The sequence below is a fragment of the Spea bombifrons genome, chromosome 1 (genome assembly GCF_027358695.1).
Source record: "Spea bombifrons isolate aSpeBom1 chromosome 1, aSpeBom1.2.pri, whole genome shotgun sequence".
In the NCBI taxonomy this organism is placed as follows: Eukaryota; Metazoa; Chordata; class Amphibia; order Anura; family Pelobatidae; genus Spea; species Spea bombifrons.
In genome coordinates, this window is record NC_071087.1 from 52,691,041 (window position 1) to 52,714,409 (window position 23,369).

Here is a 23,369-nt window from a genome sequence, read left to right on the forward strand (position 1 = left end):
CTTCATCTGTAAGAGACATTGACAAATGGGCTGCCAACGATCAGGGACAGCACACTTTTTGTTTTATAGAAGAAATATACAAAATATGTTTTATGTTTTGAATTACTAATTTTAAATTCTCCAGTACCCTTATGCACAGATACTACATTCACCAACACAATAATTTAACCCTTTACATACCCTAAAGACCGGAGGGTTTTTTTTGTCATTTTTTACTATATGGTCGTTTACTATATTTTTCACTATATGATTTCTATTTTCCATATTTGATGTATCCACATATATTATACACAATTTTATTCAGGACAAGTAGCTGCTTCTTATAAAATTATCGAAATACGTAAAAAACACCACAATAAGTGATAACAGCTTATATCCATACATTTGATATCCCCCATAAACCTACACTGCTTGGGAACCACATTGGTAGTAATGGATCAGAGTAGCGGAACAATCCATAATCCGGATTAACCATCTCTTCAAAAACGCGGAGGAAAAATTCTATAACAACAGCTGTAGGGTTAGATGACGTCTCACCGATGAATTCCACCTGCAGACAAGATATGTTTATTTCTGTATCATTTTTTTAAAAGCATTACATCTTTTAAAGGTTAACATTTTCAAGATATCTTGTTAGCATATAGTACTTCATAAATTGTTGGGCTCCGTAAAAAAAAAGCAAATGAGTAAAAAGTTATTTACTTAGTTTTACAATTAATATATACTTTCGGGTTTCTTTCAATACACTTTTAGAAAATTACCACATTCTTTAGCAAAGTTACCAGCCTACAGACCTTGTTTTAGGTAGTGGTCAGTAAAACAAGGAGAAAGGCCATAATTGTGAATCTGGGTTTGATGTTGTCATTGGAGAATTACTTGGACTAAGGTGTGCTTATTCATAGAACCAGACTAGAATGCTCTATGACCATACCTGGGAACTCTCCGGGTTTGACCCAGAGATTGTCGGGTGAGCGCTGCTCCTCCGGTTCTCCGGGTCAAGACCTGAATCCTACGGGTCGCAGGAGTGGGGTCTTGACACGTCCCACTCCCCGCCCATTTTTTCTATTAAATGGGGGTGTTTCCCGCTGCCGTCAGATATAAATGAGAGGTTTTGTTTATATGAATTGGCCAAAGAATATTTAAGCTCACCCACCACGTCAAGGCACATTCTCCTACGTAGTGGGCACACAACGCAGTTTATACTGCTACCAAACAAAACCTTATTAATGTGTTGGGAGGTGCAAGTAAGCCTCCACCCAATTAACCCCTGGATAGCAAGCTGCAACCAGACAAATGAGGAGCCAGCAACCTCAAATAGCGTATTTGCTCGTCTTATATCGGAGGTCATCTTCTAATCAGACGTCAAATAGATGCAAGACTAAGATCCAGATCCCCTGCAGAGCCGCAGGGGACTTGGATCCTCCTCTCTGGCAGCCAAAAGACAGTCTCCGCTGCTACCGGCATTTCTTCTGGGGGCTTTTATAATGGAGCGCCGGTGTGACATGACATTCCAGTGCTCCATAATAGATGCCCCAGCGGAAGACACCAAGGAGTCTGAAGCACGGAGGACAAGTCTAGGGATGCATTGGTAAATCGGGGGGGGGGGGTGCAGAGTGGCATATATGGAATTATAAGGCATATCAGGGAGGCAGAGTGGCATATAGGGAGGTATGAGGCATTTCTGGGGGGCAGAGTGGCATAAAGGGGGGGTATAAGACACATCTGGGAGACAGAGTGGCATAAAGGGGTATAAGGCATATATGGGGACAGAGTGGCATTCCTGGGTGGCCAAGTGGAATATAGGGGGTATATAAAGTGGGGTGTCGTCTCATAATCAGGGTCGTCTTATAATTGAGCAAATACGGTATGTGCAAGCAGAGAAAAGAAAAATGTTGGTGCGCTAAGCTAGTTACACATTTGTATTAGTTCAGCCTGGAACTAGCTTAGCGCACCGGCATTTTTCTTTTCCCTGCTGGCACAGATTTGAGGTTGTTCATCATTTGTCTGGTTCCAGCTGTGCTACCTCTTGCCTTGCCAATGCGCTTCCAGTTTCCTGCCTGTACTGAGCTTGTCATGCTAAGTTTTTATCCTTCTTGTGCTCAGAACACCTATAGATGGCACCCAAGAAAAAGACTAAGGCTAAATTGGAAAGCAGTCCTGAACTGAATACATTGTGAGCCTGCCTACGGCCATGCTCTGAATCCGAACCGGCCCCTGCATCGAGACTCCTACCTTATCCGGCACCCAGTACCCTTACATAGAGATTGAGAGCAGGAAAGATTTTAAATCTCCAATTTATCCATGTTAATCTTATAATTGGTAAGACCCCCATACAACTCCAACTCACCATATGCGACAGGGTGGCCATCATAAACCGCCAACTCACCCTATCAAAGGCCTTTTCAATGTCTATAGAGGGGACCAAGCATCCCCTAATTGAGGTACCTGCTACATGAATGAGATTCAGGGCTCAACAAAGGTCAGTTTTAATCATTTACTACAGTACCTGCAACTGCTTCTGAAGGTCACAGTCCTCCACAATACTCAGTTTATGTAAAGTGTCTTCTACCAGGTGACTGCGTCTGACTCTGAGATGGAAAATTGGTATTTTAGGAAGGTCACTATTCATCTGAAGTCTGTTCAACACAATTTGTTCATGGGCCTTTAACTTGATTAACTTGAAAAAAAGAAAAAAGTAAAATCAGTACCTGTGTCCAAGTAAAAGGAAAGGCTTTTAGCGCAACAACTCCTAAACTCCTGTCTATCTATAAAAATACTATTATTTTAATAGGTGTGGGTTCAATGTGGTTTAAGTTGTATTATGGCCTACTGGTATATTTACGAAGTAATACATTAGACCAATGTAATGTTCTTTCTTATATCAAGTTCATCAACATAGGTGTGAAATAATACCAGATATGTTATGGAGGCTGGTAACCCCCCTGAATGCATCATTCATAATGATAAGGCATAGCCTTAAAAGGGAACTTTTAAAACTTTTTAGACTTTTTTTTTGCCCTAATACATAGGCTAAATTTGGGGAGCTTATCACTGTATATCTCATTTAAACCAAACTTCGATGTAACAAAATTATAAAAATGTGTTAATGATTAAAGGCCAAAAAACTGTCTATGGTTAAAATTTGCTAACTGGCACTTACTTCTTGTTTCTGAACTGAATCAATGTGAAGAGCTTGAACCTTGGTAATGAAGTTGAAGATAAAGGGGTAACGACAATATATCACTGGCATTTGATTCTCATCCTCGTCCTGTGAATGAGATGAAGATTTGTGGCTGATTAATTGAGAAACTATGAAAGCGAAACCATGGTAAAATTCTAGAAAAGACTTATATACCTTGGCTTTGTGTATTAAAATATAAGTGTTTACATTGTTGTAAAATGGACTATTAACTGGAAGTACATTTTGAGATATTCTGGAGGTGATCTGGTGGGGATCATTAGAAGATACTGATAAACAAAGCACACATACAGGAGAAAATTGCCGGCTAAACACAAAAAGGTGATAAAATCTTTTTAAGATATATAAGTGAAAGGAGAAAAGGTAAACAAGGAACAAGATTAACCTCTTCGTGACAGTTTAATCTCTGCGACAAAGCTTTTTTTGTGATTTTTAGCTTAACCATACAAATTATTTATTGTTTTTCAAGGAGAGATGTATATGCATACCTGGGAACTCTCCGGTTTGAACCGGAGAACTCCGGAAGAAGCACCGCTTCTCTGGTTCTCCGGATCAACACCCGAATCCTCCGGGTCGCTGGAGCAGGGTCTTAACATGCCCCGCTCCCCGCCCATTTCGCCTTTAAATGGGGGTGTTTCCCGCAATGTCAGAGGGAACGCCTCCTGACATCAGTGGGCTGTCCCGGCTGCATCCCACAAGGGCAGGCTCCGGGTAGCCAGAATCCAGAAGTTTCCAGGTATGGCTTTCAATGTATACCCCTGATATAGAATTTTTTTTTTATGTTTAACAACATAATTATTATAATTACAATTATAATTATACCCAACATGCATAGTTGTTTTTACTTTTATAAGAGATCAAAATGCTCTCTTACCTACTGCACTATTTTTTCCTAATTTTCTTCTTTTTTTTTTTTTTCCTATTTTTTAAGTTTTTGATTGGGGCAGGTTTTTTGTAAAATGTATATATTATTTTACATTTTTTATGTTTATTTTTTTATATTGTTCTACTAGTTTTACATTTTTTTTATTCTGTTTATTTCAGAGGAGAAATGTTACAAGAAGCCATAGTCTAAAACCGGGGGGTCGGAGGTTTAGCTATTATGTAAGGAAATAAAACTTCCTGGGAAGGTGGTAGATAAACGGAACATCCTCCCTTCAGAAGTGGTAGAGGCTAACAGAATAAGAAAATTTAAACATGGAATTGCCTGACATAAAGGTATACTAAATCAAAGACAAGGACTGATTAAGGTCTATGTCTCTACATCAGGTAAAAAGGGGCAGACTAAATGGGCCTGCTTTTCTTTTATTGTATTAAATCTGTTGGCAGCTGGCTTGTTGCACCAGGAATATCTGTTGTAGAAATATCTTACCATTAAGATCTTTTCTAATCTATACTTTATGACTAAATACATTTTACTAAAACAAAACATATTTGCTATGGACTAGTATACTGCAGAAGAAGACCAATAAACACATCTGCACAGGAGATGTTGACTTCTCTAAAGGCACAGAGATGAAGAAGAATGGATAAGCCTTCATTAAGCAAAACACTCAAAATATGCCCACTTAAGAACATCTCAAGCATGTTGATTAGTTGATGATTATGGATGTTTACATTTTTATCTGTAAAGGTATCAAAATGAATGACAGGTTTATTCCAATGCTCAGAAGGTTTCCTTCGTGTCGGCTGGAGTGGTGTAAAGCACACCTCCACTGGACTCTGGGGCAGTACAAACGTGTTCTCTGGAGTGAAGAGTCGCATTTCACTATGTAGAAGTTTGATGTATGAATCCGGGTTTGGTGGATACCACGAGAATGCTACCTACTGGAATGCATACTGCCTACTGTAAAGTTTGGTGGAGGAGGGAGAATGGTCTGGGGCCTTTTTTCAGGGTTTGGGTTATGCCTCTTAGTTCCAGCTGCATAAAGTTGCATCAAGACATGGTTTGACAAGTTCGGTGGTTAAGCCATGACCTTAACCCCACTGAACACCTTTGGGATGAATACGCTGATTGAGAGTCTGATCTTCTCGTCCAACATCAAAATGCTCTTTTGGCTGAATGGGCACAAATTCTACCATACACAGTTTAAAATCTTGTGGAAAACCTTCCCAATATAGTGGAGGCAATTATAGCCGTAAAAGGGGGGAGGAACTCTATATTAAGGCCCATATAGGTGTGATGGTCAGGTGTCCACATACTTGTGGTCCTATAGTGTACATACCCATGACAACAGCACATTGCTGAGAAGACCTACATATATTTTTGATGGGTTTTGTATTTCTTAGTGAAGAAGGTGGAACAGAGGGTAGAAGAGAGTAAAAAAAGAAAAGGACAAGATGTACCTGGCTTGATGTTTAAGATCTATAATGCACTGTAGTGTCCTTAAATGCAGTTATTTTATTTTAATAATATCTTACCTATGAAATAGTGATCATGGCTTTATGGATTTATGGCTTTTGAGGGTAAATTAAACAAAAGTATCCCAAATTAAACTATACAATATGGCTTTAGAATGTTAAGGATAAAGGTTTATAGAATCTTTCATGAAATAGATAATACATAAAGATATCTCATTTGTGATGTAACAAGGTTGGTTACATTTGAAAAGCAGTGAACTCACAGATCGAGACTGCCACAGACGCCAGTTGCTAAGATCTTTCGGCAGGATGATAAAGGGGCAGAGCTCGTTAATACAGAACGAGTTGATTGGCACAATACAGTTGGCCTTCATGTTTGCCTGTAGCATAGAAACAGAAACTTGTAAACTGGAACATGTCATGTATTTCGTAGCAATGTTAGGACACAGCACACACAGCATTAAAATCTAAACTATTACTTTTGTTGTATTGTTACATATGGTCTGTTAAGTAAATGGCACGATCGCCTATAAAGATTTGGAGCAAGACAGCCTTTTAGGAACACTAAATCCATGACCTGCAAACAGGGTATCCTGGCAGAAGAACTCCAATAAAAGTCTAAAAGCTACCTAAGAAAAACGGTTGTTAATGAAAAGTAAAGATTGGTAGCATATATAACCCAATACAGTGTTCACTGATACCTTATACAACTTCTTCAGCATTTCCAGTAGTTCTTTAGTCTTGGAATCCATCTGATTTGACTGTACTGCCCGCACCACTGAAGCTTTAAGCAACTGGATTTGCTTTTCAAAGTCAGGAGCCTTCATTGATGACCACAGTTTTACTGTATAAAAATAACAAATCAGTGTATGTATATATATATATATATATATATATATATATATATATTTATATATTTCACACAAGTTGTTAGCACACATCCCTGACATATATTCAGCAAAATACCAAGGTGTCAATAGAATTCTCTATTGTAATTATGGAGTGTATATTATTCTAATCATATATCCAGATGGTGAGTATGACAATACTATTATGCAATTGGATTGTCCAATGGCGACTATGGTCGATCACAAACCAGTAACGAATCCAAATAAAATGTTTATTTGAACCAAACAGCGTTATTACCCGCTGTTCAAGGTATTCACGCAATTATTTTGTCTACATTCAGATCAGATTTAATAAAATATGTATCTGTATAAAATATCTGTGAAATTTAAACATTTGGTGTAGTTTATTATCGCACATGCCTTGAATTACAAGATCCACCGGAAGCATAAAACCAAATCACTTCTCCACTTAAACAATAAAGTCAAGTATAAATATACCTAATATCTTCAGAGCATTTTTGTTCAGGTTGTTCACAGCGCTTGCAAAGGGGATCACCAACAACAAGCTATAGCTCGGGTCATGCATTACAGAGCATTCTGGAAGCAAGATAATGATAGCTAGAGCCTCATAGAGCACCGGGAGAGACTCAATGCAGGGAATCAGATCACTTTTGAAGCTGGAGCATATCTGTTAACCAAATCAGAAAAAGAATCTTTGAGTTTGCAAAATACTAAGTTTCATAGGACATGTAAGTGTGTGTAAGGACATGTAAGCTTCCTGGCAGAAAGTATTCTGCTTACATGCATTGCCGAGCAGGACATCCTGCAAGGCAAATAGCTGTGGAGCAGGGAAAAAAGAACAAAATGAAGATTCTGAAAAATCTCACATGCAAAAAAAAGTAATTTACAAGGCAGCAAATGCATTGAACATCATATGATCATAGATGGGAACTCTCCGGGTTTGGCCTGGAGATCTCTGTGAGAAGCACCGTTTTTCAGGTTCTCCGGGTCAACACTCGAATAGTCCGGGTAGCGGGCTGCACATTTTTATAGCTGCTCCACAATTGAAAATAATCTTTTATCATATAATACAGAGCTGTTAACTGGAGATTAAACCACCGGATATGGCTCACTGGGGTTATTTCTAAAGCTTCATAGAATGTATAACATAGTGTAATATGGGTTTGGTATTGTTAGATGTGGGCCATCATATTGATCTGGCACAGAGTGCTAATATAATACAATCTAGTGATTCTTATGTGAAAAGTTGTATTTATGTTTTATGTCTAAGTTGGTGTCCATTTTTATCTTATTCATGGTAAAAGAGGAAAAAAATCTTACAATGTCTGACATTCTTTTGTCCTTGTTTAGTTCTGCAAATACATTTCTGGCAGCTTCAAAGTCCAGTTGTAGAGGAGATGATTGGAGAGGACTGGAGGGTCTAGCAAAGAACAGATAAAAAAGGTACATCTTCGTAATGTTGCAAATTCTTCTCTCTGAACACTTGCACATTTGCTGTGGATGCCAATCCGTTCACATGTAAACAAGTCTTTTCTATTTCTGATGGTCAGTCTACTTTTCTTTGACTGGTAGAGGTGAGGATCTGGGTTATTCATTAAAGTGCCAGGGCTTCCAGACCTCAGAGGATCCTAGGCACGGGCATAGTGTGCCTAATGAATAATCCACTCTAGTTAAATTATACAACACACAGAACAGTGGCCCACAGAATGTTAGTTTAATGCATATGATAGGTATATAGTCCCTTTAAATTGTCATGGGGTTCTGCAGCTCCCCCCAAATGCATTTGTCCCTTTCCTTAATTCTGAGCTTAATGCCCTGCGGGAAATGCATTCAGCCAAATGCATTTCACCTCCACTCTGCTCCAGCACTGGCTCTGCTGAACGCTGCAGTGCGTATATGTGAATTCTTCCCATTCATTTTAATGGTTGCATTAGCTGTCAATCAGTGACAGGAATATAGTCCCATTGATTTCATTGGAAGTACCATCCAGCTACTGATTTACGCTTAAGCAAGCAGCCAATCAGTGGCAAGAAATTTTGGATCATGGTGGAAGAAAAAGATTTTGCAGAATGGCTTTTATGTGTTTATTTTTTTGTTTTGGAAGGATGCATATTAAGGTACTATGGTTTCTCCTATAGTAGGAGTGTTAGGGACATTAGAATGTCCCTTTAACAGTCCATATCGTTACTAGATATAAAGTAAAACCTTTAATGCAAAAACTCGCTTACCTTAGAAAACTTGCAGTCAGACATGAAGCTGAAGAAAATATTGTGTTTATTTCTCTGTAATGAAAAAACATATCAATTGTGTAAACTATTTATTATATCATCAGTTCCGCTGCCATTCAATAACATTAAAAAACAGATTAAATATAAAAATGATTCCGTGCCCAGCAGCAGCATGTAATACTCCTGTGCGCTAGCGCCCTCAAGTGCTTAGAGGATGCATTACATTGTGTCCAATAGTGTCACTGAGTACTGCTCTCAAGCTTATGATGCAGAGACCACAATAGTGAGCAGCAGGAGCCCCATTCGTCCCATTCTAAGGACAAATTGGCCATGCAAACCCTTACGACAACCCTCAGGAGAGAGGAACCCCATGTACCAAGGGGGGCCACACGTAACCCAACACAATAAGCACTGTTTCTGCTGTACAGGCAAATATATAAATGACACAGCAACTAGTAAGCAACAAATGGGGACAATATAAGCATTAAGTTACCGCTTTGCTTCTTGGTATTCCTCTGTTCCAGTTTTTGCTTTCATCCACTTCTTGATAACAGCCCTGTCCACCCGACTGATCTTTTGAAGACTGTCCATGGAAGTTACTTTGGCCTTCTAGCATAAGTAAGTAATAATGTGAGTAATAAGGAAATGCAAAGACTAGCATAATTTTTTTTTCCCTTTAGCCCATGCTAACTATGAATTCTACATCTAATGATGACAAATCAATCAAGACCCCTGTCTTAAATAAAAATGCAAGATTGTGTCACATTTCAGATATTTCTGTTCTTTTATAGCTAGTAAAAGCTGTCTGCCATTCAAACAACAATTATATGTTTAAGATCTAAAGATGGAGACCAATCATACATAGAAGAATTTCAAAGGAAATGTTAAATTTTTAAACGTCATTTCACCCTAATCATAAAAAGTACCACTTCACCGAATTGCAGGAGCATATATATATTGTTGCACCAAGGGCCTGATTGTATAAATTAGTGGTATGATGGTATGAATGGGGCTCAGACAAATTTTAATATATATTTATATTGGAAATATAAACCTGTTCTTGACGAGAAGAGCTTGCAAAGCTTGAATTATTCCCAGCAAAAATCCATTTAACGGAGACTTCCATAAGGTCTGAAAAAAAGAGGACCAAGAAAATAATCCAATAAACTGGCATAGCCATTGCCCAACATCAATGTACCAAAGAACACTCTATTTTCATTAGCTGACTGCCCATCTTCCAAGCAGATTTTACCATTTGCAGATACAAGGCTGCTGATGTCGAAATCTGGTGGTAGCTGTGCCTGGTCGTCACTGAGAGAGCCGCCATGTTGTTTTTGTAAGCCACGGCCAAAGGACACAACGCGGTTACAAGTGAAGACATACAATAGTGTGTGGTAGCTGGAACCAAAAAACACAAGGAGGTCTAAATACTAAGCTGAAATGATTGTTTACAAAGATATTCTAATTTGCTTGCAGTATTATGAATATATAGAAAATTGGTGAAACTTATTTCTGTGTTTTGAATTTTTTTAAAAAAAAATATTTTAATAGGAATTCTGTAGATTTTTAATGTATTTGATCCTAGTATTTAAAGTACTGGGTAGGCCTACGTTTTTATACATTTATTTGATGGTTTCTTTATTTTGGGTTAGCGTGTCTAAACTTGCACTGTCACCAGGTATCTGTACATTAGTTACATCTGCCAACGTCCAACGTAGATTCCATTTAGTTTTTAATTTTTCTGAAGTCTAGTAATTAGGATTTTCTAAATTGTAATTTATAAACTGATGGGAGAGATAGGAAAACACAGTGTGGTCTATTCACTAAAAAGTCGAGTAGTCAGTCCAGAAAGGGGTTTGCATGCGAGAACTCACAAAACTATTTCTATATTTGCTAATATATGAATTGTTTGTTGCTAGATGTGAGCCCAAGAGTCTTTATATTTTGTGAGTTGCAAGTAAGGTCTTGGTTTTCAAGGAGGTTTAGTGTTTAGTGAATTTACCTCCCTGTGAGGTAGGGATTCCAATGAAAGAAATACTAAACCATACCTGCCACAAGCTACTTGAGAAACCTGCCCTTCATATTCTTCTATCTTTTGAGGACCTTGCATTGACTTCCCAGTGCTTTGACCAAGCTGTCCATACGTGTCGTCTCCAAATGTGTACACACTGCCATCCTAGTAAGAGTGCAACAACACATGCAGGAAAAAAAGACATATGAAACGAATTTGTGTTATATTTAAATAACCATTGCACCCCTAGAATACATCAAAAACATCATCTAAATCCATAATTCATGTACCCAAATACTCCACTCCATCAGCGCTTTGGAGGGCTTGAAAACATATGCAACTCTACACCTTTCTCTATGTTGACCCAATAAAAGTTATCGGCTTTGCCTAAATATTTAATCTACTCTTGGACAAAAAAAACTATTTTCATTTTCGTTAATAATAAAGACCATGATGCAGAGCACAGGGGGTGGTCTGATCAAACCTGAACCACCTAAAAAAACAGGTACTTACTTGCCAGAAGAGGGCTCTGAAATGGAGGGGCAATGGCTCCAACTAGAGCCCTGCGTGGAACTGTTTTCTTAATCCCGCCGCGCTCCCGCTGAATTTCTGACCATTACCGCCCGCTCCCGCAACGTGTGTGTCCAATCCCGCCCGCTCCCGCAACATATGTGCCCAATCCCGCCCGCTCCGGCAAACATTCTGTCACAGCTTTTACAGATAGTAAAGAATTTAATTCCCTCATTCACAGATACTCATTCATGCCCTCATTCACAGATACTAATCATTCACAGATACTCATTCATTCCCTCAATCATGCATACTTCTCTTGTCCTGCCCAGGGGAAGCAGGAACGGAGCAGAGTCATGTGACGTGACATAAAATTCACGTGACTCCGCTAGGTTCCTGGGCGGAACAAGAGAAGACACACTGTGTGTGAGCAACGCGAATGCAGCCTTGCGGGAGTGCGCAGGATTACTGGGACCCTCAGGTACATTGTCTGACCGCCCGCAACACCCCCAAAAAAACCCTGCAACCACAAGTTTTTTGACCCGCATCGCCATGCAGTCCTCTAGCTCCAACCATGAGCATGTGGGTACCTATGCATGCTCACTTGATCATTTGATCACCAGCCTTTTCCACACCCATGTGACTGGATCTTTTTGCCATTTTTACCATGTTTCCTCAATTATGATTTCTTTTTTTTGTCTAGTGTACCCACACAATTTATTTATTATTCCGTTAAGAACCGGTAGGGCCCTCTTTTGATAACATTTTTATATGTGTAGTGCATTACTTAGTATTAGTAATATGTAATCTTTTTTCCACAGATTAGGTACTACTGCCTTAATTTATGCTCAGCATAAGTAATATATATTACAGTAATATCCTACATGTATTTTTTAAATGTTTTGTAAGGCAAGCTGCTTCCATATTACACTAGTTACTGTTATTTGAAAAACGTTTGGGTTTAGGGGCATGGAGAGTTTTTTTAGATTTGTAGTTGGAGGCACAATAGTTGTTTGGGCAGTTTGGTTAGCTTTTTACATTGTTGTCCCATATTTATTAATTCTTTTTTTACTTTTTAAACTCATTTTGACTGGCGATCCCTTTGGGGTCCTTGTAGACCTCAGGAATCTCTCTTAAACAGAACGTACCCCTTATGATGGCAACATAACGGTACATCCCCAAGACTGTAGAGGGGTTAACCTGGGATTTGCCAACCCATACAAACCAGTAGTGTTTTCACTGTGTTTTTTCGAAAGCCTTGAGAGAGTGAACTAAAATGTTATTTGGAGTAGGGTCACTCAATGTTGGAAACCCACATCCTTTTGAGGAACATGTTGGCACTGTCCTAGAGATTCAAGCTAGAGATTCATGTGTGCTCAACATGCAACATACCTTAAACCACATTAAACTACATCATATTTTTAAAAGCATCCCTGCTTTTAAGGCAATTTAACAAACATTTCTAGAACTATGAAAACAACCTTTTTTGGTTGTTGCGTTTTTGCCTTTTTCAACTGTATATCTACAATTTGCATGATGCGGATAAAGCAAAGAGAATAAACAATGGATAATAAATAATACAAAACGGTCTGATTTATAGTAAAATTGACATTTCAAATAAGGTAAAAACATGGTAATATTAAAGAAATGTATATACTTTTGTACGCACGGCCACTTGCCTTAGTAAGAACGGCAGTATGTTCGTCTCCACAGCTAATGTAGACCACGCCAAGGTTTCTCAAAGAGTTCACTGCATGGGGTTTGAATATGGCTGCTGAGTAGAAGCAGAGAACCACATTATTATTTCTCTACAACTAATCTGATTTAATATTTTGTGCTACATTATACTGATCTCTCTTGCTCTATCTGTTCTTGTCTCCTCAGTCGCCTGATGCCAATGCAATGTAACATTTATAAATACAGTGATGTTAAAACAAAGGAATTAAAGTAAACATTTATCAACTTAGTATGTAAAATATTTCAATAAGAATATTGTAATTGATTGATTCAATCTATCTACCACCCTCTCAGTAAAGTAATTTCAGATCTATGTAAATGAATATACCGTACATTTTGGTGCATGCGGTTTACCTTTTGATGAGTCAGCCTTGAATCCCAGTTGACCGGCATTATTCCTTCCCCATACAAAAACAGTTCCTAACATTGACAGGGCAAAACTTTGAGAGCCACCAGCATTGACCTGAACCAGTGGAATTCCCGTCAGTGACTTCACAAGCTGTGGGCTAGCTTGATTCGGTGTCTGTTTGCCTAGGCCAAGCTGTCCAGCATTATTTTGTCCCCAGGAAAATACTCTACCGTCTGTAAGAACAAGAAAGAACAAACTTCAGCAGCAGAATTTTATGTTATTGTATACAATATATAAACACACCAGCAAGAAGATCTTCTTTAGTACAAGGAATACAAGCAAGAACATAATCCCAGTCGCCAATCAGCAAAAATAACAAAGGATAATGTTATTTATTTCTCAAACCCTGTGTCCACAGACCTTATGTGTAGTGTGATTTGGGGCAAGAACAGTAAATGGAACTAAAAAAAGAGAAAAAACATACTCTAATGAATGTAATTGGCGAAAATGTGATTAGTTGTGTCAGATAGTGTGATCGCCGGGGGAAAGTGACAATGTGGCTGCCCATCCCATCCTAGACCAGAATACATTACTGCTTGCCAACTAAAAAGAGCTCACCTGCAACTCATAGGTGTTCTTAGTAACTATACTTTCAGTTGATATTTGACTTGTGGCACTTAAGTATATATGAGTTTTAAAGCTTCATGTTAACCGAGTTAACCTCTTATTTCGGCTGACAACTCATTCTTTAGTGAAAAGATCCCACAATACAGATGCCCAAAGTGAGTATCTACCGCCTTACACTGTTTGATATAATAAATATTATGCCTTTGAAGCTTGCGGTATTGTAAACTGGTTTACCCTGTGGTTTTGCTTTGAAATGTGAATGTCCATAATGTTACCATTTTGTCAGCAATACACAGGGTACGAACAAACAAAACAATAATACAATTACCTAGCGCAAAGCCTCATTATAAAAAAAATGCTTTTCTTGGGTAATATTTACCTTCTGTTAGAACAATCGAATGATAATCTCCACATGATATTTGTAAAATTTTGATGTTTGAAAGGCCAGTTATTCTTCTGCAATGAAACACAATTAAACAATGGTAAATAACAGCATTTTCTTTTTCTTCATTAATGGAGGCGTAAGGTGTAATGATCTCTATCAATATAATCAGAAGGTGTAAAGATGCCAATTTGTAAACATACAGGAAAAATACACAAATGGGGGAAAATGAGCAATTGCATTAATTTGCATCAATTTGCATTGATACATACAATTGGTAGGGAGACCAGGTTTGTCCTTCAACTGGGGCATACGACAATTTTGTGTGTGGTCCCCATGGAAGGACTCATCTAGTCAACCTGCCCATTTGTCTTTTTTTAAATTGGGAAATATTGTCCACGTTGCTTTCAGTCATTGATGTGGACATAGAGGTTGCAAAATGTGCAACTGTTGCTGGGACATGAAGGCCCCACCAGAACTGCTGTGTGACCGCGGGTGCTGCGGGCTTTTGCCCCACATTACAGACGACCCAGGTGCAGCCGAATCAGCCACTCTAGTGGGGGGCCGCGCGCCCCCCCGGCCCAACCCGCCCCTGGTAGTGCAGCACCTCGTACTGTGTGTGTGTGAGCTGCATTAAAGGCAAGTTGTTTTGGAGGAAGCTGTATTTCGCTGGGCGTAATCAGAGGTAGTTCTCCAATGTACAATGTGAGAATAAATGTCAGCCAAAACATTGGAATGAAACATACTTTTCAGTATATATGTCTGTGACGTATTTGATGTGGGCACTACCCTAGGCCAGACTCATGACAACCCCATCCGCCACCTTTTACTGCATTCTATGGAGTGCACTCAGTCGCACTTTCAGCCATATTGTGAATGGGCCAGTTGACGAGATGAGAGATTTCCCTAGTAACAAATTACCTATGTTGTATTATCTTATGAATCTCTGATAGCGAGGAGGGACATAACAAAAGAAACAAAATTTCATTAAGATTCATTTATTTGTTGACCTACTATAAACAAGTCATCTCTCACACATTTTTTGGGAGGTTGCCGGTAATTATAAGATATCACTTTTTCTGGGGTCAGGCAGGCTTAAACAAGTTATGATGAACATTTTTGGCAGCATTACCAGAAAATGTGGTCACTGTTCAAAGTCAGTAAGTGTTACGGATTCAGAGTCCAATAAATCTAAAAGGTGCTGTTTATTAAGTATTGGCAAATGCAAACTGTCCATGAAAAAATCAAGGACAGGGTTGAAACTAAACTTATTAATAAAATCTGTAAAAATATTAACCAAAATTCCAACTTATAATAGAGAGGTGCAAAGATGAAGAAAGGAAAAATAAAAATCTTAAGGGTTCAGTGGAGCTCAAGTTACTTCTGCTGGGAGGCTGTTCCACATGTCCAATACTTTCCCAGTAAAGTAAATCTTCCTTACATTAATTTACTGCTACAGACAAGCAAGAATTATATTATAATTTAGAACAGTTTGTATTGCAGACACTGTGTGTGTTGTACATGCCCCTGCCCTTTTTCCTGTTGTTTTTTCTTAGCACATACTGGACCCTCGCTCCTCCCTTGCTCCTCCCTCCTCCCTTGCTTCTCCCTCCTTTCACCATGGTCTTCGCATCTGCAGATCGAGATCAGGGGAGACCAGAAAAAGACTGGCGCAGGTAAGTGAGCGGGTGGGGGAGGGGCAGATACAAGGCAGGGGAAAGGTGAAGGGACAGAGACAGGACTGGGGGACACAGAGACAGAGGCATTTTGGGCGCAACACATTTTGTTTCTGGTTTTAAAAAAAATCCCTGAATTTCGTCTGAACTGAAAGGGCAGGAAACAGATATCAATGCCTGAAATGAATGAGCCAAAAACGAAACAGAAAATCTGCTTGAAATAATTTTGGGCCTCATGCACAAGTCTAGTAAGCAGACAATTAACCAGTGACACACTGGAGGTACTGATAATCCATGGCCTAGGCCAAAATTTAATTGCTGATATATATATGTGGCACTGTGTATTTATTTTATAGTTTTTCACAGGGTATTGCTTCCAGCACACTGAATAACATCAGTCTACAAAGGCTCTTTATCAGTCCCCATTATGTGCATAAAAGAGACTGATTCTTTGTTCTGTTGTATGCATGTTTGTTGTGTTACAGATTTCATGGAGTTAAAACTGCAGCCCATTTATGTTCATTGTGTTCATTGATATAAATGTGTCTATGACGAGAACAATTTATCAACTATCCATAAGCTAAGACGACTTACTTTGGGATAGGATTAGTTTGTTTCAATGTTCCAGCCCCAAGTTCTCCTTCAGTTCCTTCTCCCCAAGTATACACATCTCCTTGATTGCATACGGCCACAGAGTGATTTTTGCCACAGCTAACATCAACAATCATCTGGGCTTCCAATGCATAGATTTGTCCTTTAATGGAAAAAAAAAACCAAGAAGACAGCTGACAATGACATAATCCACTGGAAAATACGTGAGGATTAAAATACCCCACATAGGTTGGTTTTATTAAGGTATATTTTTATTGGGAGATGTTTGAGCACCTACTGTATTTAATTTGTATTTTTTATATTTTTAACTACTTATAAAATATTTTTATTTTTTATAATTTGTATATTGTATTTTTTGATCTCCATTGCCACGCCTGTGAAAAGCCTGCAGGGAGAGCTCATTAGAGGTTTCAGAACAGTCTGAATAGACCTTCTGGGAACTTTTTACATTTAATATTTTTCGCCAGTGTCAGGGAGGACACAGTCAGTCATGAACTTCTGCTTGGGAATTCCATTATTTTGGTGTAACCAGCTCGAACTGTTAGTCAGATAGAAGCTACCAATGCTGTCTCCTGATGACAGGGGAGACCCCAGTCTGTCTTATGACACCCTGATCTCCTGGGTATTGATGGGGAAATGTCATCCACATTCCCTCTCCTCTCTCCAATCTCAAACATGTCAGTCCCTAAATGTGCTCATTCTCTCTATAATCCCACCCTCACCTAACAAACTATCACTTGCTCTTCTAGATGCTCACGTTTCCAACTCTGGCACACGACACTTTGATGTTGTTTCCAATTTGCTGAACGTAGTTGGCAGAAGTCTCATTCTATGTCTACGTTCCTATGCTCTCACACTAGCTAAGGGAATCTACTCCACCTCCCTTATCTCCTTCATGTGTCATAACCGTATACGTTTCTTCAGTACCATTAATTCCATTCTTTGCCTATCATAACTACCCTTTCCACTAACTTTACTGCCTCTGACTTTGTCAAATTCTTCAATAATAAAACTGAAATTGTGATGTAACATACCTACACAGCCCTCCTCATTCCCTTTCCCTCCCTATGACTCTACACTCTCGTCTTTCTGAACTCGTCTTTCACTTCTACATGAAACTATTTCTCTCTTGTCACAGAAAATTAGGTTCATGTTCTTCTTAATTCCTTTTGTCCAACCACATGTCCCTGTCATCCTATTCCTTCTCATCTTACCCAGTCTCTCTCATCTACTACACTAGCTCATTTCTTTAACCTCTCCCTCCCTGGATCTGTCCCATCCTCCTTCAAACATGCTACCATAACTCCTATCTTGAAAAGCCCTCCCTGGACCCGACTGATCAGTTCAACCACAGTCCCATCTGTCTACTTCCCCTTGCCTCAAAGCTTCTTGAAAGAATTGTTTACACTGAACTAAGTACCGTAAGTTTATTGACTCAAACACCTTACTTGACCCTCTTCAACCTGGATTCTACTCTCAACATTCTACTGAGACCACCCATACTAAAATTACTAATGACCTCCTCATTGCTAAATCAAGGGGCCACTACTCTATGCCAATCCTACTGGACCTCTCTGCTGCCTTTGACACTGTGGACCACCCTCTTCTCCCAAAACACTTCATGATCTTGGTCTCTATGACACTATGCTCTTCTGGTTCACATACTACCTTTATGACCGTAAGTTCAGCGCCTCCCTCTCCAGTAACACTTCCCTTCCCCCTCCCCTTCTGTTCTCACTTTTCACCACCTCACTTGGCAAACTCATGTCAACCTTTGTCTTTCAATACCACCTATATGCTGATCACACCCAGATCTACCTATCCTCTCCTGATCTCTCTCCTTGTATCGTGTAACTAGGATGTCTCTAATTGGATGTTTGCACGTTTCCTAAAACTCAATCTCTCCAAAACCAAACTTCTTATCTTCCCTCCCTCCAATGCTAACCTTCAATGTCAATGGTGCAATGATTTTCCCGTCCCCTCATGCTCGTTGTCTTTGCTGTCATCTTTGACTCAGACCTCTTGTTCACCCCCCATATCCAGTCTGTCTCAAAAAACTGCCGTCTCCATGTCCTCATTATCTCCTGCTTTGACTATTGTAACCCAGTCCTAACTGGTCTCACCCCTCTACAATCTACCATGAACACTGCTGCCAGACTTATCCTCCTCTCCCTTCACTTTACTACCACCTCTCTGTCAATCTCTTCATTGACTGCCTGTGCGCATTAGTATTTATTTAAAAGCTAACTTTCACAGCGGTTCCCCTGCTTATATCTCCTCACTCATCTCAACACTCCTAATCAGTGGAGGCTCCTCCATAGGAGCACATGCGCACGTGAACCCCGAGGAGCAAAAGGAAAAAAAAAATTGCAAAATTCATCAAAAAGATTTTTTAGGAATTTTACATTTTTTTCCCTTTTGCACTTGGGGGTTCACGTGCCATGAAACCTCCAGTCCCCTGATGTAGTATGTATGAGCAAACTCATCGCTCCAGCCCGGAGTCTCCCTGCCCTCCCCGGTGACTGACTGCAGTCCTGCAGTCCTGCAGTCACACTGACGATTGGCCCCGCCCCTTTGCTTATAGCGTCCACACTGCTCAGCAACTCATCTAACAGTGAGTATAAAATTAATATTTGGGCTGCTGAAAGTTAGGGGTGTTAAGTGTTAATTTAGGGGCAGTTATGGTTGATGGAGTGTTTAGGGTTAATTTAGGGGCAGTTATGGTTGAGGGGGTCTTTAGGGTTAATTTAGGGGCAGTTATGGTTAATGGGGTCTTAAGGGTTAATTTAGGGGCAGTTATGGTTAATGGGGTCTTTACGTTTAATTTAGGGGCAGTTATGGTTGATGGGGTCTTTAGGGTTAATTTAGTGGCAGTTATGGTTGATGGAGTCTTTAGGGTTAATTTAGGGGCAGTTATGGTTGATGGGGTCTTTAGGGTTAATTTAGGGGCAGTTATGCCTCAAAGCCCACTTTTTTTTTAATGATGCCTACAAACTTCCATGTTAACAACCTTCCTTCCATATTCCTTAGCTCCCCTTTTCCTAGTCCCTCTTCTGCAATACTTATACAAGCGTGGCTGCTCCATCCCTAACAACGGCACATTTTTTTAAAGAAACCTGTTGTTTCTGTAAATCAAATTGTTATGTTATATACTACTTGTTATGTCTATCCATTGTACAATAATAATAGTATGTTCTTTGTCACAAAGGGATGAAGGACCAGGGCAATTTTCATGTTTTTGCCATGTCTTAATTTAATTCAACCCCTATTTTTATTAGCATACCCACACAAATTGGGGCCAAGGGTTTGTAGTCTGCCCAAAGATCCTTTGTTTTATAATTTCAAATACTAAAAATAATAATAATTCTTATCTTCTTTTCTTAGGAAAGTGGGAGCAGTGCTAAAGGTTAGTTTTAATTGTCCTTCACCTTCAATTATACATAGGCAAATGGGTGGGAATTGGGAAGCATGAAAGTGAAAGTTAGTCTTACTAGTGTCTGGGAATCAGAAGAGGAAACGAAACTCAGCTCAAGCACATCGTAACAAACAATATTTATTCAAACACCAGAAAACTGTAATCCTATTATTGTGTTATGATTTCTCAAATTAGCATATCCGCAAAACTAAGGAAGTGCTATATATTATGCAGACAACTAGTCAGCATAATATATAGTTACTAGTTACTAGGGACATTTTTTATACATATTATCCAGACTCACAGAAATACTAACATTTCTATAAATTAGATCATTTTATGACCTGTATTGATTGTGTCATATTGGTGTGTCTGCTTATTTAACTGCATGTCACATTTGTATTATTCAATAACTCACTATAGAATTGAAATTCAAATTGTACAGTGCATTTATAAATGGCAAACTTGAATTGTTCTTACCTAAGCTGTTGGTGTTAGTTCTTCTGCCCAGCTGACCATGGGAGTGTTGACCACAAGAATAAATTGTGCCATCTTCCAAAAGGAAAAGTGCATGGTCCCCACCACATACCACTTTTTGTATGTCAGGTTTGTCTTGGAAGTAGGCATTCTCTTGGAAATTAACTTGTATATTCTCCTGACCAGCTAAGCCCAGCTGGCCAGATGTGTTACTTCCCCAGCAATACATAATACAGAAAGTATCTAAGCAGAGACCAGAACTGAGACAAGCAGCAACCCTATCTAAGTGCACACAACTGGTGTGTTGCTTGATTCCCTACAATATGATTCCCAGTCTCCACCTACCTGAACAAAGTGCCAGTTACTCACAACTCTTGTACATAAAGGGATGCTCACATCATTTTTTTATTTACCATGATTTCTAAGTAAACCTAAACTTCTGAACTGCTTACCATTACCTTGTGGCTCACTGCGCTTGTCAGGCTGATTTTGAGAAGAATGCCACACATAGGGCTACCTGAAATAAGGAAGAATACATAAAAATGAATCTTCCACCTTTTTTACATAGTTAGAGTAACATAATCACAAGATAACCAAATTATGACACTGCAAGGAGTTTTCCACTTTTTTTTACAGTTTAACCATTAAGGCATTTGTGATGATTTAAGCCCCATAAATTATTTATTCTCTTAAATCACGTTGCTCGAGGACATCAAATGTACCAAAACTTAGCATTTTAGGTAAACTGCCACAACTGCAAATCTAACTGGAACACAGTTTTTCCTTCTGGCCTTTGACATTTTTGCATGTATCAGGATGAATTCTACAGATTGGAGTCTTTCCCTTTTTCTTGCACAGATGGCATGGTTCCTACCCTGGGTGCAATTTTTGAAATGTTTTGTGTCTCTTTTGGGGACTTTTTTGTGTTTCAGTTTAGTGATTATAGCTAGCGGTTAGGGATAGTGGAAGGAGTAGCGCTGGGGTACTGTTAGTGGAAAGTGGTAATTTAAAAATGAAATACTTGTACATGACTAGTTGAGGCCACTGACATTGAAAGGTCAGACCGATCAATAATAAGTAACCTAAAGTGTTACCGCTCAATGATCAGGTAGCTATAGTTAAAAAAAATAATGTATGAAAAAACAATAAAATATTAATTTTTTATTAATCATTTTTTGTAGGGGGTTACTGAAGACGCAAGAGTTAACGCATTCAATGCTGCAATCATATCATAGACTAGTGTGGGGACAGAAGTTCCTGAAGGTGCCAATTTAAACTGGGGTGCAAGTGCTAGTAAACCAATAATTGAAGAGTTAATAGGCTCAGGGGCTCTGTCTGTCTGTAGCTAGTCCGCCTGGACTTTTAACAAGTTGGCAAATATGAGTGTATATGCTGCATATTTATCTGGCACGCCAAAGTTTCACAAATGAAATCGGAAAATTAGTAAGGTTTATTATTTAACCGCTCCCATAAGATAAACAAAGATGAGTTTGCATGTGTGTGTGCAACATATTACTGTTTTTGAGTACTGGGAGTGCAGTGACAAGTTCCTTTACCCATTCTTCTCGTGAAAATAAATCTGTACCCACAACCCTGCTGTGTGCATACCCATCTGTGTCTACCTTTCTTGCATGCCATGGGCCCAGATATAGCACAGGGTCCATCAGCAGGAAGTGTAAGGTAATGCATGTGCTCTCAATGCATACCTGTATGTTACAGACAGATACCATGTGCTGCTGCTTGATTGGTAGTTGCTGGTAAACTGGGACTAAAGCTTACTGTATATATACAATTTATTCATACTGATTGTTATTTTGTTAGGCGTTTCGACTAGCTATTTGCTGTACTGATCGAACACATTCATTGCCACATCTTATACTGTGCCAGCCAGTCAGCTCCAGAACTGGCTTAGCAAAGGTTGTGAGCAGTGGTAGATCTAGAGCCTGACCCCGGTATGGGCAATCACACTAACATACGTTTATACGCACACGCTAAAACACAAGCACACAGACACTCAACACTAGCACACACCCAGACGCTAATATACTAACACACCCAGACACTTAAACTAACACAATCAGACACTAACATACCCAGACACACACTAACATATTAACATACCCAGACATACAAGCTACTCACTTACCCTGCAAAGCATCAACCTGTCTTTGATGCGATATCAATTTATATGATACCTTATATGGCTGTTCATATAGTGGTAAAAACTCAGAACCTGGCATGGAGGAAAAATGTTAAAGAATGGGAAGTAATATTTCCATATGCCCAAAGATCCCTTACTACAATGGAATACTGCGAGTTAAACACAACCGTGTCAATGCACAGCATGCATTTTATGGCCTTCCAATCTAGAGGATTACATGGTACAAAGGGCTAAACCAGCATAGGAACAGGTATTTGGCGCTTGCACAGAATGACCTCTTGAACAGTGATGCCTTGCGTCATACATTTTAATAGAGTCTCTTGATTAAAGAAGACGTCTGCATGACCCTCACACTTTCCCACCGTTCACCCTACATGCCATGTATACCCATAAATAAAGGACAATAACAGCAATGACAACATTAATTGGCATTTCTTTATGAGAAACCATGTTCATGAGCACAAACACATTAACAAACCATTGTAATTAATCACATCACTATACCATTAAAAAATCGAACCAGACAGTGTTAGGGTCCCCAGCCTTCAGTACACTAAGATATTTAACTTAAGAGGCGATAAATTGTCCCTTTCGTAAGCTACCACTTGTTCATCCCTCGTCGGGATAACAAAAAGCCCTTAGTATGCACCTCCTTTCCTCTCATGTTTCACTCTCACATCTGTCATCTCTGACCATAAGCCCACCCTTTACATATCAGGCTCTTTACGCCTCAGCTCTTCTTGGGCAGGCTCGGT

General features: G+C 39.2%; 1 protein-coding gene across 1 annotated transcript in view; it reads right to left on the minus strand.

Annotated features, from left to right (window-relative positions):
* LOC128487467 (probable E3 ubiquitin-protein ligase HERC6) overlaps positions 1 to 20,724 on the minus strand; it is a 29,682-nt gene extending 8,958 nt beyond the window's left edge. Inside the window, exons 1-17 of the mRNA XM_053461603.1 lie at positions 20,457 to 20,724; positions 16,544 to 16,703; positions 14,271 to 14,347; positions 13,270 to 13,497; positions 12,858 to 12,949; positions 10,706 to 10,833; positions 9,910 to 10,055; positions 9,712 to 9,788; positions 9,151 to 9,266; positions 8,658 to 8,711; positions 7,750 to 7,849; positions 6,907 to 7,096; positions 6,262 to 6,404; positions 5,824 to 5,940; positions 3,161 to 3,268; positions 2,507 to 2,677; positions 407 to 550 (exon numbers count right to left, since the gene is read on the minus strand). Coding sequence (XP_053317578.1) covers positions 407 to 550; positions 2,507 to 2,677; positions 3,161 to 3,268; positions 5,824 to 5,940; positions 6,262 to 6,404; positions 6,907 to 7,096; positions 7,750 to 7,849; positions 8,658 to 8,711; positions 9,151 to 9,266; positions 9,712 to 9,788; positions 9,910 to 10,055; positions 10,706 to 10,833; positions 12,858 to 12,949; positions 13,270 to 13,497; positions 14,271 to 14,347; positions 16,544 to 16,703; positions 20,457 to 20,682 — 2,277 coding nt within the window. The 5' untranslated portion in view covers positions 20,683 to 20,724. The remainder of the gene's footprint in view (positions 1 to 406; positions 551 to 2,506; positions 2,678 to 3,160; positions 3,269 to 5,823; positions 5,941 to 6,261; positions 6,405 to 6,906; positions 7,097 to 7,749; positions 7,850 to 8,657; positions 8,712 to 9,150; positions 9,267 to 9,711; positions 9,789 to 9,909; positions 10,056 to 10,705; positions 10,834 to 12,857; positions 12,950 to 13,269; positions 13,498 to 14,270; positions 14,348 to 16,543; positions 16,704 to 20,456) is intronic.
* Positions 20,725 to 23,369: the final 2,645 nt, after the last annotated feature.